Here is a 17,325-nt window from a genome sequence, read left to right as displayed (position 1 = left end):
CATTAAGGTAATATACACATACATACATACATACATACATACATACATACATTTACAGAACACAGATACCTCACATAGACATACACACAGAGCACACATACAACCTTACACGCACACACACACACATACATACATACATACATACACAGAGAACACAAATACCCCACACAGACATATCGTACATACATATACCTGTAGAGCACACACACACACACACACACAGAAATTAAATACATCACACAGACATATCGCACATACATATAGAGCATACACACACACACACACACACACTATTTTACCAGTCTTTCACCATATATAATTTCTACTGCCTATATCAACACATTATTAGCAATATTAATGCTCTTCAACTAAAACAATAATATTTAGATTTAAGAAACAGTTCAAGACAAAAAGACAATTCACACTAAAAATCAAAATTAACACTAAAACACTTGGTAATTTTTGACACAGGAGGGTCGAACATGGGATTGTCTGTTGGTGCAAAAAGAAGCGACGCAAAAAGATAAGATTGATAGATATAAATGTAGATATAGAGATAGCGATAAAGATTGGTAGATAGATAAAATAGGGGGGAGAGAGAGAGAGAGAGAGAGAGAGAGAGAGAGAGAGAGAGAGAGAGAGAGAGAGAGAGAGAGAGAGAGAGAGAGAGAGGCCTAATCTAATTTAAAAAATCTTAAATATATCTTCTACCTTATTAATATTTTCATATCTGTATCACAAAACTAAACCACCACGGAAAAGGCGATAGGTAGCGTTTTAATAGAGAACTGTGCGGCGTAGGTGGTGGAGAGGGACGCCATCACGCGGTGGCACTGATATAACTGGGCGGCTCCACTGCCTGGTTATACAAACGTCCCTCAACTCCCTCTCCCTATCCCTCAAAATTGGACGGTGGAAAGAGATGGATTATTTCAGCCTGCAGTCCACTGGGTTCAAATTGAGCCTGGGGATACTACTACTACTACTTAAGAGTTGAACTGTACGATAGAAAGGCAGAATAGAAAGCGAGTGTGTGTGTTCGACAGTCGTGTTCAGTTTGTATACAGTGAAACTTTCTCTCTCTCTCTCTCTCTCTCTCTCTCTCTCTCTCTCTCTCACACACTTTCTCACGCAGCAGGTGGCGGTGGCGGCGGCGCTGGTGGTGGCGATGGGGGCGGCTCTCCCCACAGACCCCTACGGAGCTCAAAACACATACAAGGAGGTGAGTATTTTTTTTTCTTCATTAATTAAAACATCTAATTCAAAAACATTTATCAACATTTTTCTCCTCTCACAGGTCATCATTCTCCCCATTAATTACCTCATCAATTTCTCTAATTATAACATCAATTGCTAGTGTCATTTTTCAACATAATTTCTTCCACTACACGTCAGCATGCATCTGCAACTTTCAATTTGCAACTGATGAAGGAAAAACACTAGCACGCCAACTAATACATAAACTTGATCCTTCCTAACCATCCTCAAAGATTTCAGAAAAGACTAACAAGGAGAGGCTGAAAAACATCAAATTCTAAAGGAAGTTATCATGTTTCTTATTCTACGTTTTTCTTGGTCGTGTGTATCAAATAATCTATATATTCCTTCACACACACACACACACACACACACACACACACACACACACACACACACACACACACACACACACACACACACACACACACACACACACACACACACACTACGAATTCCAGTCTCCTTTGATTCATGTCCCCTACTAAATTCAAAGTGATGATGATGATGATGACGATGATGATGATTAATTAACATACTATCATGCTCCCACCAGTCTAAATCCTCTTCTTATTCTAACCACCTAACTCAATCTAACAACCCAAGCCAGTCTAACCCAACCTAACAAATTAATATCCCTCTTTTTCTTTAATTCCAATACACCTTCCTTCATTTACCTAATCTAACCTAACCTCACCTGACTTTCACCTCATCTCACCTATATCCAACCAATCAACCTGACCTATCTTCCCCTATGTAACCTCTGACCTACCCTGAACTCACCTGACCCCCTCCCTGACCTAACCTAACTTAATCTAATCTCACCTCACCTGACTTTCACCTTATCTCACCTTTATCCAACCAATCAACCTGACCTACCTTCCTCTATGTAACCTCTGACCTACCCTGAACTCACCTGACCCCCTCCCTGACCTACCCTGACCCCAGTTGACCCACTCCCTCTCTCACAGGACCCCATCCCGTACAACTTCGCGTATGGAGTGAAGGATGACTACGCCGGCACTGACTTCGGGCATAATGAGGATTCTGATGGCAGTGCTGTGAAAGGATCCTACAACGTTGTCTTGCCCGACGGTCGCATCCAGACGGTGAGAGAGAGAGAGAGAGAGAGAGAGTCCTTCGGGTCTATCCTTCGCTAAAACTGCTTCTTCCACAGAGAATTGTAGTTTTAGAGAGAGAGAGAGAGAGAGAGAGAGAGAGAGAGAGAGAGAGAGAGAATCCTTCGTACGTACCCTTCGCTAAAATTGCCCTTTCCACTGAGAGTTTTAAGACACATCCTTCTCACCAACTTTATCACCATTCCTAACAACAATCCAATCTAACAGTCTAACTGATCCAATTCTATCTCAACCTAAAATAGCATAAGCAGAGTTAGAACTGTAAAACCTATGCCTTCCTTACCCACCTTAATGTAGTGTAATCAAGCGTAAAGTTAACCTAAGTAAATTTAATCTTTTGTTTAATCTTACCTGTCCAAACAAGCTAAATCAACCCAATCAACCCACACATCATCAAACCTCACCTAACGTAACTAAAACAAAATCAAGCCTAAGCCATATAAATTTAATACAACTCGACAAAATAATATCCAACCCAACCAAAGCAAAAAAAAACAACAACCCAACCCAACCTCACATCACTTCACCTTACCTCACCTTACCTTACCTCACCTTACCATACCTCACTTTGCCCTACCTTACCTCACCTTACCTCCCCTCCCCTAACCTTAATTGATCTCTAGGTCCTTTTACCGTACCTCACCTTGCCTTCCCTCACCTCATCTCACCTTAATTTATCTCTGGTCCTTCTCCAGGTGAACTACGTCGCCGACCACTACAACGGCTTCCAGGCACAGGTTTCGTACAAGGGGGAGGCTCAGTACCCCCACGAATACGGCCCCCCCATCACCTTCAAACCCCAGGCCTACGGTGGCGGCGGCGGCGGCGGCGGCGGATACCAGTAGACCGGAAGCGAGGTCGAACCCGGGATTGGAAGGTTGCGGCAGGCGTCCCCGTACAAGATATTATTTCACCGGCTTTTATTTTCCCGATTTAACCCCTTCAGACTGAGGATGTGATATTGTTGCTCCTACCAGACGATTTTATTCAGCTTAGCAGTAGTAATAGTAGTAGTAGATGACGCCCTAGACTCAATGTGAACCCAGTGGACTGCAGGCTGAAGTTGCCCTCCTCCTGCAGTCCACCATCATCCTTTCGGGGAATAGGGAGGGAGTTGAGAGACCTGTGTATAACCAGGCAGCTCCACCGTCCCGTTATATCAGTGCCACCACGTGAAGGCGTCCCTCTCCTGCCCTGTACAGGTTAATGAAGGCTAATTATCAACCTACAATTCAAGACTGAGTGAAATAAATCGCCTGGTGGTAGGAAATAAGAAAAAATCGAAAAAAACGTCCCAGGGCTGCAAGGGGTTAAGTTTTCATACCACCACAATTACACCAGCTCCCATAATACCATCACACCAGCATCATACCAGCTCAGGCTCCTGGTATTAGCTTTGGACTCTCAATTACAAGGCTCTCTACTGTGAAAGTGAGTTTTAAAGCTAAATATAATTTAAAGCTAAATATAATTTCCATACCATACACCTGAAATACACCAGGCTCAAACTCTCACACCAGCAGCAATTATTTCTCGGTATATGCGTTTAATACCATTGTTAATACCTGTCATTTAATACCATTAGTAGCCCGGTTCAAGCTCCCATACCACCAATACCATCCACAGCTACACCAGTACGTGAGCCAGTTCCAATAGCCTTCATACCAGTTACACCAGTTCATCTCTAAAACCAGTTCCCAGACATGTCAATACCTTTACTCACAGATCACCCACGCATCATACCAATATACCAAAAAATGAGTTCCTGATACCACTTACACCAGTTCCTGATACCAGAATACCAGTTCATTTGTCCTTATACCACAAATATTATCACCAATACCACACAGAGGGGAAAATAAGCCCTAATACCACCTACACCAGACCCTCCAGTTCTCCCATACGCCTTATACCACTCATACCAGATCCGTCACACTAAAATACACACTTAATACTACAACACCAGTACACCACCCCTCATATATAAGCTAATCCACACCACATACACTTACACCGCAACATACCCCTCACACCAGCACAAATACCAATCACATCTACACCAGCATACCGCTATACCACCCCCCTATCGCCAGCACTCGTTAGGTATATTTCCTAGTCACCTGTACGATAATATATGAAAAACAATGAATAAAAATGAAAATAAAAATGATATTATTTTTCTACCTGTCTTTATTACATTTTTTAAAATTTATATTCGTTTTCTTTCACTAATTTTCATCAAGGTGAGGAGGAACTTTGATATTTTTAGTGGGGGAATTATTTCTAAGATGGACTTGTCGGTCTGTCACTCCTTAATGATTTTCGGATATTGTGCTTTACTGATACTTAACCCACGCCATTTACTACGGCCCTGATGCTCCCTCATCTCTCTACAACTACGGTACTTGATGGGGAGGGAGGTGGCTCAGTGGAAATGAGGGGGCCTGAGGATCGCGGGTTCGATTCCAGTTTTAAAAGACGAGCTCGGGGTGAATTTTGGAATACTTTTATCGTAGCTCTTACTGATCCTCCGTACAGACCTAAAGATCATTAAATATCATCATCATCATCATCATCACCAACCCATCATCATACACCTCCTCCTCCTCCTCCTCCTCTTGCTCCTCCTCCTCATCATCATTATCTAATACCTCCTCCTCCTCCTCCTCCTCATCATCATCATCATCATCATCATCATCATCATCATCACCACCACCACCTCCACCACCATCTCACAATCATCTATGGCGTCAGTTAAGATCTAGAAACAGGAAATATGAAAAAAATAATTACAATTAAAAAAAAAATCGTGGATGACACCTGAGCCAATTAATTAACACACCTTTCTAAAATTAAAAAAAATAATAACTTACAGCAAAAAATTAAGTACAGCAGGAAATAAAAAAAAAACTAAAAAATAAATGATAAAAAAAAGTAAAAAAAAAAAATGTTACGAGACTAGCAATGAAACTGAACGAATCTTTGAAAAAACGAGACATTATAATAAAAAATAATTAACTGAAAAATAATAATGATATTGAAATAATACCATGGGGTAAATTAGCTCTCTCTCTCTCTCTCTCTCTCTCTCTCTCTCTCTCTCTCTCCAACACACACACACACATTCAAACCCTCCAAAGACTCTCTCTCTCTCTCTCTCTCACGCGCACACACACACACACACACACACACACACACACACACACACACACACACACACACCTTCCACGACTTTCCCTTTCCTCAAAAAAGACCTCTTACTATTGAATTGGTCACGACATGAGGGGACGAATGGGTGAGAGGGAGAGGGATGGATGGATGAATGACTGGATGGATGGTTGGATGAATGAATGGGAGGGTGCATGGATGATGGATGGACGGATGGATGGATGGACAAGGAATAAATCGATAAATGGATGGAGAGATGGAAGGATGGATAAGAAATAGATAAGATGAAAGGATGGATGAACAGGGAACATAGATGAATGGATGGATGGATGGATAAGGATGGATGGATGGATAAGGATGGATGGATGGATAAGGATGGATGGATGGATGGATGGATAAGGATGGATGGATGGATAAACAATAGACAGATAGATGGATGGAAGGCTGGATGGATGGATAAGGAATAGATACAGTAGACAGATAGATGGACGGATGGATGCATAAGGATATTACAAGATTACAAAAGAATGTATTTGTATTACTATATGGGTACAAAAAAAAACTAGGACTTCAAGAGAGAGAGAGAGAGAATGGTCACCTCTGATCAACGATACTTTCTATGACAACACACTTAGCCCACTGACGCGTACACACACACACACACACACACAGACACACACACACACACACACACACACACACACACACACTCTTCCGTATATAATTTCATTCCCCCCCCCATGTATACTGAGGTAGACTGTATACTAACAATTCTGTATAACTACTTCTTATACAGACAGTATACTGATAATTATATATGCTGAGCTAGGTATACCCAGAGAGAGAGAGAGAGAGAGAGCCACCCTTCACTTTCCTCACCTGTAATACTCATCTGCACTTTCATTCTCTCTCTCTCTCTCTCTCTCTCTCTCTCTCGTTATTTACAATTATTTCCTTTATTTAATCTTTACCAAAAATTATCTCCATACATATTTTTTCATTTTTTTTTTAATTTTTGCTTATATTTCCTGTGGCATAATTTTTTATGTACTTCCACCATCATCATCATCACCATCATCATTACCACCACCACCCATCATCATCATCAAAATCATCATTACCATTCACCTTCACCACCACCACCACCCATCATCATCAGAATCATCATTACCATTCACCTTCACCACCACCACCACCCATCATCATCACCATCCACCACCACCACCACACCCACCATGACTCATCATCACCATCCACCACCACCACCACCACCATCACCCATCATCATCACCATCCACCACCACCACCACCATCCATCATCATCATCATCATCCTCACCACCATCACCACCACCACCACCACCTCCACCATCCATCATCATCATCATCATCCTCACCACCATCACCACCACCACCATTCATCATCATCATCATCATCCTCACCACCACCACCACCACCACCACCAACACCACCATCACCCATCATCACCATCCACCACCACCACCACCATCACCCATCATCACCATCCACCACCATCACCACCACCACCATCACCATCCATCATCATCATCATCATCCTCACCACCACCACCACCACCACCATCCATCATCATCATCATCACCACCACCACCACCATCCAAAATCATCATCATCATCCTCACCACCATCATCACCACCACCACCACCATCCAAAATCATCATCATCATCCTCACCACCATCATCACCACCATCACCACCACCATCATCACCACCACCACCACCATTCATTAACATCATCATCCTCACCACCACCACCACCACCACCATTCATCATCATCATCATCATCCTCACCACCACCACCATTCATCATCATCATCATCCTCACCACCACCACCACCACCACCATCCATCATCATCCTCCTCCTCCTCACCACCACCATTCATCATCATCATCCTCACCACCACCACCACCACCATTCATCATCATCATCATCATCATCCTCACCACCACCACCACCACCATTCATCATCATCATCATCCTCACCACCATCACCACCACCACCATTCATCATCATCATCATCATCATCCTCACCACCATCACCACCATTCATCATCATCATCATCATCACCACCACCATCACAACCACCATCACCACCACCACCATTCATCATCATCCTCACCATCATCACCACTACCACCACCACCATTCATCATCATCCTCACCACCATCACCACCACCACCACCACCACCACCACCATCACCATTCATCATCATCATCCTCACCACCACCACCATTCATCATCATCATCATCATCATCGTGTCAAGCCACAGGAGTACAAAGGCCTCTTCCAGCTTTCTCCACTCCTACTTAATGGGTGTTTGCTTGTCCATTCCAGCCCACCTTATTTGCGGATTTCTACCCTCCATATTGCTCTCTCTCTCTCACGATTCCTACCCTCCATATTCTCTCTCTCTCTCTCTCTCTCTCTCACACACACACACACACATTCATCTAACGTGTACACAATAAATAAAACATAAAATCGTTTCCAAAATCGATGGAGATATTTCCAAATTCTTTAGCACAAAATTTATTTCCAAAATCCGAAAAAAAAATTGAGTAAGAAAAAGGAAAAATACAGCATCGTAATGAAGAGGTTAAGGAAAAAAAAATATATATTGATTCTATGCCTATATTCTCGTCTGATAAGGAGACTCCCTAACACCTTTTCCTTGGCAATTTATTTTGGATATGGCTGGTTAATAGCTATCTGTCTATTGCCAGACGCCTTAATCCCGTAAGGGGTGGCCACAAACAAATCGTCTCCATGTCGCCCTGTCCCCCGTCATTGTATGTACGGCTGGTTAATATTTTATTTTATTTATGCAGAGTATGATGATATTCGAAGGATTTATATAACACAGAACAGGAGAGTAATGTATAATAAACTAAGTCGCTTTGGAAAAGGTGTTAGGGAAGAGAATTAGGGTGCTAGTGATTAACCCTTTCACCACGACGATATTATTTTCACATTAACCCTCTCCATCTTAAAAAATTCTCCTGGAAGAAACGAAATAAATTAATTCATAGCGTTGGGGACCTTGATCATAAATTTGATGGTTGTGTGAATCCATACAAACTCCTTATCAAATTCCTCAAAATTTTCCAAACTCATCTTTTTTTTGGGGGGGAGGGGGGGAAAGTTCCATAAAAAAAAAAATGATGCAAAATATTGATTACATTGATACTAGTAAAAAAAATAATTCTTTTTTTTTAATTACTAGTCCGTCGAAAATTGGAGGGGGCACACCTCCCACGCCCCCCCCCCCAAGAAAAAAATCCATGCCTGTTTACTCAAAAAAAAAAATCTAAGGTTTTTGTGAGAAAATATTGAGAAAAAAATATATGTGAAAATGAGAAAAGGAAAGATCCAGATATGAGAGAGAGAGAGAGAGAGAGAGAGAGAGAGAGAGAGAGAGAGAGAGACGGGGGGGTTAAACACACACACACACACACACACACACACACACACACACACACACACACACACACACAAATTGCGTGTGAACTAATAGCGCTTTGACTCGCACGCAACTTAATGAGTACCTCAAAGCTCCATTGCCTTTATTAATTACCGTGTGTGTGTGTGTGTGTGTGTGTGTGTGTGTGTGAGAGAGAGAGAGAGAGAGAGAGAGAGAGAGAGAGAGAGAGAGAGAGAGAGAGAGCAATGTTGAACCACCTCCCGAACATTAACTGGAGCGCGTAGATGCAAACACACACACACACACACACACACACACACACACACACACACACACGGCAGAGATACGAGATTTATACATAACAATACGTACAAACATACATACAAACAAACACGCACGCACCTACTAGAAATCTACACACACACACACACACACACACAGTCATACACCCTCACCACCTCCGCATAAAAAAAAAAAAACGAAAGAAAACGGGGGTAGGGAGGCTGAGCTGAGGGAGGGTAACTGAGGTAAATTCTTGTGGAGGCGCTTGTGTGTTTTATGTGTTTGTCTGTTTTAAAAATGTACTTTGCTTGCCAGAAGCATTATTTTTCCTGCGAGAGGAGGAGGAGGAGGAGGAGGAGGAGGAGGAGGAGGAGGAGGAGGAAGAGGAGGAGGAGGACGGATGTGTGAGTTGGTGAGTTGGCAGGGTGACATGGAGGCGTCTGGTTTAAAATACAGACACCGATAGATAGATTTTTAAGTACTTAGAGGGTTAAATATAGTCTATTAATTTATTTTTTTTAATAGTTATAAGTTTTTACTGAATCATTACAGTAGTGAGACTAATGAAGGCTGTATTGTATATAAGTTACCCCTTGTCAATAATAGTAGTAGTAGTAGTAGTAGTAGTAATAATAATAGTAATAAATAATAATAATAAATAATAATAATAAATAATAATAATAATGATGATGATGATGATGATGATGATAATAACAAAACCACCACAACAATTAATAATAATAATATAATAATAATAGGAATAAGAATAATAATCGAAGAGGGACCCATTTCAGCCACTCCTCTTAACAAACAAAATCACCTAAAGACATCAAAGAATAAAGCAATAAAGATGTTCTCGGGCTGAAGGGGTTAGAATAGACGCGTAGACCCCAGACGCCTTATAATCCTCCCCATCGACAGCACGCAACCGTCTAATGTGCAATCCAGGTCCCTTTTTATAATCAGTTTTAGATATTGACTGGGAAAGCGAAGATAAGATGGAAGGAAAGACTAGAATAAGAGAGAAAGTAGTAGTAGTAGTAGTAGTAGTAGTAGTGGTGGTAGTGGTGGTGGTGGTGGTGGTGGTGGTAGGAGGAGGAGGAGGATGGAGAGACAATGGAGAGGGTGAGAGAGAAGCTGATGGAAAGTTAAGGAGGGAGGGAAGGAAGGAAGGAAGGGAAAAGTGAGCAAGGAGAGATGGAGGGAAGGAAGGAAGGAGTGGAGGGAAGGAAGGAAGGAGTGGAGGGAAGGAAGAAAGGAGTGGAGGGAAGGAAGGAAGGAGTGGAGGGAAGGAAGGAAGGAGTGGAGGGGAAAATGAGAGGAGAGACAGGGGAAGGATGGAGAGAAACCGATGGAGGGATGGAGAGAAAAGTTAAGCAGATGGAGATAAGTGGGAGGGAAAGGGAGGAAATTTTACAACAGACGGCACGAAGGGAGGGAAAGAGGAGGAGGGAGAGAAAGGAGGGAGGGAGAGAGAGAAAGGAATGAGGAGGGAGGGAAGACGAGGAGGGAGGGAACCAAAAGGGAGAGACGAGAGGAAAGACTGGAGGGAAAAATTAGGATGGACAGTGAAAGAGAGAGAGAGAGAGAGAGAGAGATTCCCCCTCCTCCCTTCAGTGGTCTAGTGGAATAATATGGCAATTCTGTGGTCTCTCTCGCTCTCTCTCTCTCTCTCTCTTACACACACACACACACACACACACACACACACACACACACACACACACACACAGGGTGGTGCAGAAAGCGGTTCACTAGACACACACCCGGTAGTATCCTGTATTGAAAGGGCGGCTCAGTCTGCGGGTGTGGGCGTGGGAAGGGGAGATGAATAAATGATGCAGGATAGACACACGAATATCCCCTACAGTGTGGTAAAAAAGTAATATTAAGTGTTTCAGAAATTACATACTTTTTCTATCCCCCTTCTACTCTAACTTGGCCCAAAATTGCCACCTACTCACCTTCAGTGCTGTTGTAACTATGGATTAACGCTAGAATAAGATGCTAGTCACGAAGAAGTGCCTTAGAAATGATGTAGTCTAATCTGTCCATAATCTTCGCGAAATAAGCTGCATAAGGGAGGGAGGGAGGAAGGAAGGAAGGAAGGAAGGAAGGAAGGAAGGAAGGAAGGAGGGAGGGAGGGAGGGAGGAAGGAAGGAAGGAAGGAAGGAAGGGAGGGAGGGACGGAGGGAGGAAAGGCAGGAAAGAGGGAGGAGGAAAAAAATAAAGTCTGGGATGGAGGGAGGAAAGAGGGAGGAGAGGGGAGGAAAGATAGAAGGGAGGAGGAAAGATGGGTAAGGAGGGAGACTAGAGGGCGTAAAGAAGGTTGGAAGGATGAAGGCAGAAAACGATGAGAAATTAATACGTGTAAGGAAGGAAGGAAGGAAGGAAGGAAAGATGGAAGGAAGGAGAGTACGCATGTATATATATTCCTGCATGTATGTATGTATGTAGGTAGGTAGGTAGATACACAGATACATTGATAGGTAGGTAGGTAGGTAGGTATGTCGACAGGTGAGTTCTTCGGCAGGTAGGCAATGATACAGGAAGGAAGGAAGGAAGGATGGATGGATGGAAGGAATGTATGCATGTATATATTCCTGTATGTATATATGTAAGTTGGTAGGTAGGTAGGTAGGTAGATAGGAAGGTAGGTAGGTAAGTTCTTGGGCAGGTAGGCAATGATACAGGTGTACTCGTAAATTAAGCACAGGTAGACAGGTAAGAAGGTATGTATGTAGGTAAACAGACAGGAAAATACAATTACTGTGCAGGTAGTAAGAAAAACACAGGAAGGAGGAAGCGCAGGGAGGAGAGGAGAGGCAGGGGAAGAGAGCAGAGGAAGAGGAGGGAGGCAGGGAAGAAGAGAGGAAGTGGGAGTGAAGAGGAGTGGGGAGAGGAAGAAGGAAGCAAAGTGAAAAGAATGGTTAAACATGGAGGAGGAGAGGGAGGTAAGAGAAGGAGGGAGGGAAGAAGAGGGGAGGAGGAAAGTAGGAATATGGAAGGAAGAAAGGTAAAGAGAGGAGGTAGGAGGGAAGAGGAAAGGGAGGGAGGAAAGAGGAAATTAAGAAAAGGATTATCAGCTAAGTGACAAGATGAAGTAGGAAGGAAGAAAGGAAAGGATCGAAGGAGGGAGGGAGGGAGAAGTAGGGGGGAGGGAGGAGGAGGGAGGGAGGGAGGAGGAGGGGAGTGAAGTGTAGAGGGGGAAACTGAAGAGAATGGAGGCTTGCAGGTGTATATATAAAGAGGTGCATCCAAGACAAACCATCAGTCTCACCTAAACCATCATAACACACACACAAACACCATGATTAAGGTAACTCTCTCTCTCTCTCTCTCTCTCTCTCTCACACACACACACACACACACACACACACACACACACAATTACCTTCTTTATCATTTACATGTTCACTCTCACCTTAAATTCACCTTCGTATTAATTATCGAGATTAAGTAGCCTAGCCCAGGGCCCTTACGCTCCTGATGGGGTAAAGAAGGATTAGATGGATGGATGGTTAAGTGGATGGATGGATGGATGGATGGCTGAGTGGATGGACGGATGGATAGATGGATACTGAGTTACAAGTAGGTGGAAGGATAGATAGAAAGATCCATTCTGTAAGTACATCGTAAGTACTAACGCCCCATACCTACTTACAGGTGTCAGTACTCCTGGTGGCGGCGGCGCTGGTGGGGGCCGCTGCCGCCCTCCCCACACCCACGGACCAATACGGACAACAGTCATATAGTGCCGTACGTAATTATTTTTTTCTTTACTAAGATGGAAAAATGGACAGAATTAGATACGCAATTAGAGAGAGAGAGAGAGAGAGAGAGAGAGAGAGAGAGAGAGAGAGAAAAAAAAAAAAAGTCCCCCATATCTCCACCTCCACACCTTGACCTCCCTCCTCCCCCTTCAGCCGATGCCCTACAACTTCGCGTACGGTGTAAAGGACGACTACGCCGGTACGGATTTCGGCCACAACGAGAACTCCGACGGGAACAAGGTCACGGGGTCGTACCAGGTCGCTCTCCCCGACGGTCGCATCCAGACGGTAGGTGGTTCGATTCTGGGTATAGTAACGTTTGGGTCAGACTGGATCTTTTGTGTGTTATTATTTATTTGTCTGTTTGTGTTTGTATATGGGTTATGATGATGATGATGATGATGATGATGATGATGATGCTATGGCTGCTACTACTACTACTACTACTCAATAATAAATAATAATAATAATAATAGTTTGTGGCCACCCCAAACGGGATTGAGGCGTCTGGCAAAAGATAGATAGATAGAATAATAATAAATAATAATAATAATAATAAATAATAATAATAATAATAACCTGCACCAAAAATCAAACTCTGCTCACCCTTCACTAGATATTTCTCTCTTGCATTTCATTACACACACAAAAATATATATATATATATATATATATATAATATCCTCTCTACTTATCTACAACAATGACTTTATAATCTACCCAACACTACTCTTACTCTTGTCCCTCCCTTACTCTTTCCTCCTCTCTCTCTCTCTCTCTCCTGCTTGTGTCTGTCTGTCTGCATCTGTCTTTCCTTACCCTCCTCCCCCTCACTTCCCCCTCCTTCCTCCCTTCAACCCTCACTTCCCCTCCCTTCCAAGCCTCACCCTTCACTTCCTCTCCCTTCCTCCCCTCACCTGTCAATTCCCCTCCCTTTAAAGACTCACCTGTCAATTCCAATTCTCATCTGTCAATTCCAATTCTCACCTGTCCATTCCAATTCTCACCTATTAACTCCAATTCTCACCTGTTAACTCCAATTTTCACCTAACTCTAATTCTCACCTTTCAGTTCCAATTCTCACCTGTCCATTCCAATTCTCATCTGTTAACTCCAATTCTCACCTTTCAGATCCAATTCTCACCTGTCCATTCCAATTCTCACCTGTCAATTCCAATTCTCAGGTGGACTACACGGCCGATCACTACACAGGTTTCCAGGCCCAGGTGAACTACAAAGGTGAGGCCCAGTACCCACACCAGTACGGGCCCCCAGTCACCTTCAAGCCCCAGTCATACCAGCCGTCATACCAGTAACACCAGACCCATACCAGGACCCACACCAACTAACCTAGTCAAAGATGTAAGGCAGCTGAAGAATAAAGTAATTTGTCTTATATTTTTCTTTAATTCTTGGCACCTGAAGAAAAGACAAGGGGAATAAGAGTGGGGTGTGGTAGTGTGTGGTGTGGTAATGTGTGGTGGTAGTGTGTGGTGTGGCAGAGTGACTGTGCAGTACGGAATATTTATGTGGTGGTGTGTGTTGAGTGACTATGATAAGGTAGTGTGTTAGTGTGAAGTGTGTGGTGAGGTGTGGGAGAAGTGTGTAGTGTGGTGTGGGAGAAGTGTGTAGTGTGGTGTGGGAGAAGTGTGTAGTGTGGTGTGGGAGAAGTGTGAGGTGTGGTAGCTGTGGTAGTGTCTTTGATGTACAGCAACTTCTTTAAGGTCTAGAAAATAAAAGTATATTAAATGATTCTGACACTTAAACAAAAAGCAGTAACATGCAGGATTACCATTTACCTGTTTTTATTATTATTATTATTATTATTATTATTATTATTATTATTACTACTACTACTACTACAGCTACTACTACTACTACTACTACGACTAGGACTACTACTACTACTACTATTATTATTATTATTATTATTATTATTACTAAGGCTGTAGTTCATCAAAGGTTCCAGTGAAAAAGTATGAATTCTGATCATTTATAATTCTACCAGGTAACTCTCTCTCCCTCTCTAGATAGATATAAATAGATAAACATCCCCAGGCACGTATATCACCACATCACTTCCTCCTGCCAATCTATGCCACTCTCCTTCATGTACTCCTGTATCAATCAAATATACACACACCTGCAATCACCTCCCTACCTGCTTGTCTGTCTGTCTACCTGTCTATCTAATTACCTAGTTACCTGTCGATCTATCATGTCTATCTATTTGTCTCTATCGATCGAGGTCAAGGTCAATTTACCCCAATCTTGCTTTTATCCTTTTTGTTTTTTCTTGAAGGGAACAATCATGCTAGCCTTGGGTTCCTTCTTTCTTGCATAAAAAAAAAAATACTTTGAGCTAAACAGGCGGAATATTGTTTATATTATCATGTTGAATTTCCATCACCTACTACTATGAGTTGTAAGTAACGTCATTTTTACTTACAAACTTATCTAAAATTTTAAGAAACACACAGGTAAGTAACATGAAAGGAAGGAAGTTAGTAGAGAGAGAGAGAGAGAGAGAGAGAGAGAGAGAGAGAGGTAAGCAAAACTCTCATAAATCCATCAATTCCACAGCTTCCCATATCCCCCCCTCTCACACACACACACACACACACACACACACAAAACGATCCCCTTCACCACCAAAACAGTAAAGAGGTGAATGTGTGTGTGTGTGTGTGTGTGTGTGTGTGTGTGTGTGTGTGTGTGTGTGTGTGTGTGTCGGGGGGGGGTGTTATTGCAAAACAAGATATGGCGTTGGATATTGTGCTTTTGAGAAATTCGACACACACACACACACACACACACACACACACACACACACACACACACACACACACACACACACACACAATCAGCAACATGAGTATTATTTTTATTTTCGGTCCTGTCAAGCAGTTTCCCAGAGGGTTTGGTGGGTGGGAGAAAGCCCTTTTTTTTTTTTTTTTTTTTTTTGGGGGGGTATCCAATTCTTGAACTTCCTAAAACCCACAGATTCGAGATGCATTTGCTTTTTTCTTCAAATTCTTAAAACAATTACGAAATTTGTTTTACTTTATAGGTCACTGATTCGAGATTGTCTTTACTTTAAAATTTTCTTAAACGTCAGTAAAGATGGATATTGTCCTCATGAAAATCTTAAAACCTCACATACGAGATGGTCTGGCCATGTGGAGAGGATGGAGAGCGAAAGACTGACGAGGAGAGTGTATGTGAGTGTGGTGGAGAGGGGGAGAGGGAGGGGGGAGGCCAAGGATGAGATGGAGGGATGGACTGGAGAGGTATATGAGGGATGTGGTGTGAGCTGGAAGCTGGGCAGTGAAATGGAGGGAGACAGGGCGACATGGAGGCGATTTGTTTGCGGCCACTCCTTACGGGATTAAGGCGTCTGACAACAGATAGATTGACAGATAGATACGAGATTTCTGTGCTTTAATAATGAACTTTTATAATTAGATAAAGGCGGGTAATTTTGGAGTTAATTTTAGCGTTAAGTGGCGACGGTGTAAATAGAATCAAATAAACATCTGCCCAAATAACTGAATAAATAAATGAATAAATACACTAATAACCAAGCTAATAAACCCAGCTAATCATAAAATAAATAGTTGCTAAATATACCAGTAATAAGTAAACCAGAAGACATGGGGAATTACAGTGTGCAGTGGGCGTAAATATCAAGAATTAATGGAAGTTTGTGATGCAGTCTGACCACACCACACCACACCACCGCATCTGCAAACCACACCACACCACATCACCACATCTGCAAACCACACACCACACCACACCACCACATCTGCAAACCACACCACACCACACCACACCACCGCATCTGAAAACCACACCACACCACACCACCACATCTGCAAACCACACACCACACCACACCACACCACCGCATCTGCAAACCACATCACACCACCACATCTGCAAACCACACATCACACCACACCACACCACCACATCTGCAAACCAAACCACACCACACCACATCTGCAAACCACACCACACCACACCACCACACCACACCACACCACTACATCTGCAAACCACGCCACACCACCACACCTACACGTCACACCACACCACAGCACACCACACCGCACAACATTACTCCACACCACACCGCACCACACTGCTTCACACTACACCACACATCACACCACACCACCACCACGTCAAGCAACCATGCACGGACGAGCACGGACAGAGGAGGGACGTACA

General features: G+C 43.0%; 2 protein-coding genes across 2 annotated transcripts; both read left to right on the top strand.

Moving 5' to 3' along the window:
* Window positions 1-1,132: 1,132 nt before the first annotated feature.
* On the top strand, window positions 1,133-3,241 carry LOC145407137 (cuticle protein 18.6-like). Its single transcript, XM_080278154.1, has 3 exons — window positions 1,133-1,222; window positions 2,229-2,366; window positions 3,092-3,241. Exons 1-3 carry the CDS (start codon window positions 1,169-1,171, stop codon window positions 3,239-3,241), a joined length of 342 nt encoding a protein of 113 aa, XP_080134280.1. The 5' UTR covers window positions 1,133-1,168.
* Window positions 3,242-10,432: 7,191 nt separating this feature from the next.
* On the top strand, window positions 10,433-14,405 carry LOC145407135 (cuticle protein-like). The gene is made up of 4 exons (XM_080278153.1): window positions 10,433-10,441; window positions 12,983-13,075; window positions 13,243-13,377; window positions 14,274-14,405. Exons 1-4 carry the CDS (start codon window positions 10,433-10,435, stop codon window positions 14,403-14,405), a joined length of 369 nt encoding a protein of 122 aa, XP_080134279.1.
* Window positions 14,406-17,325: the final 2,920 nt, after the last annotated feature.

Source organism: Coenobita brevimanus, chromosome 72 (assembly GCF_032717465.1).
Source record: "Coenobita brevimanus isolate Jiangsu-jjx chromosome 72, ASM3271746v2, whole genome shotgun sequence".
Taxonomy (NCBI): Eukaryota; Metazoa; Arthropoda; class Malacostraca; order Decapoda; family Coenobitidae; genus Coenobita; species Coenobita brevimanus.
The sequence above is the reverse complement of the archived record's forward strand: the minus strand, read 5'-3'. Positions and strand labels throughout refer to the sequence as shown.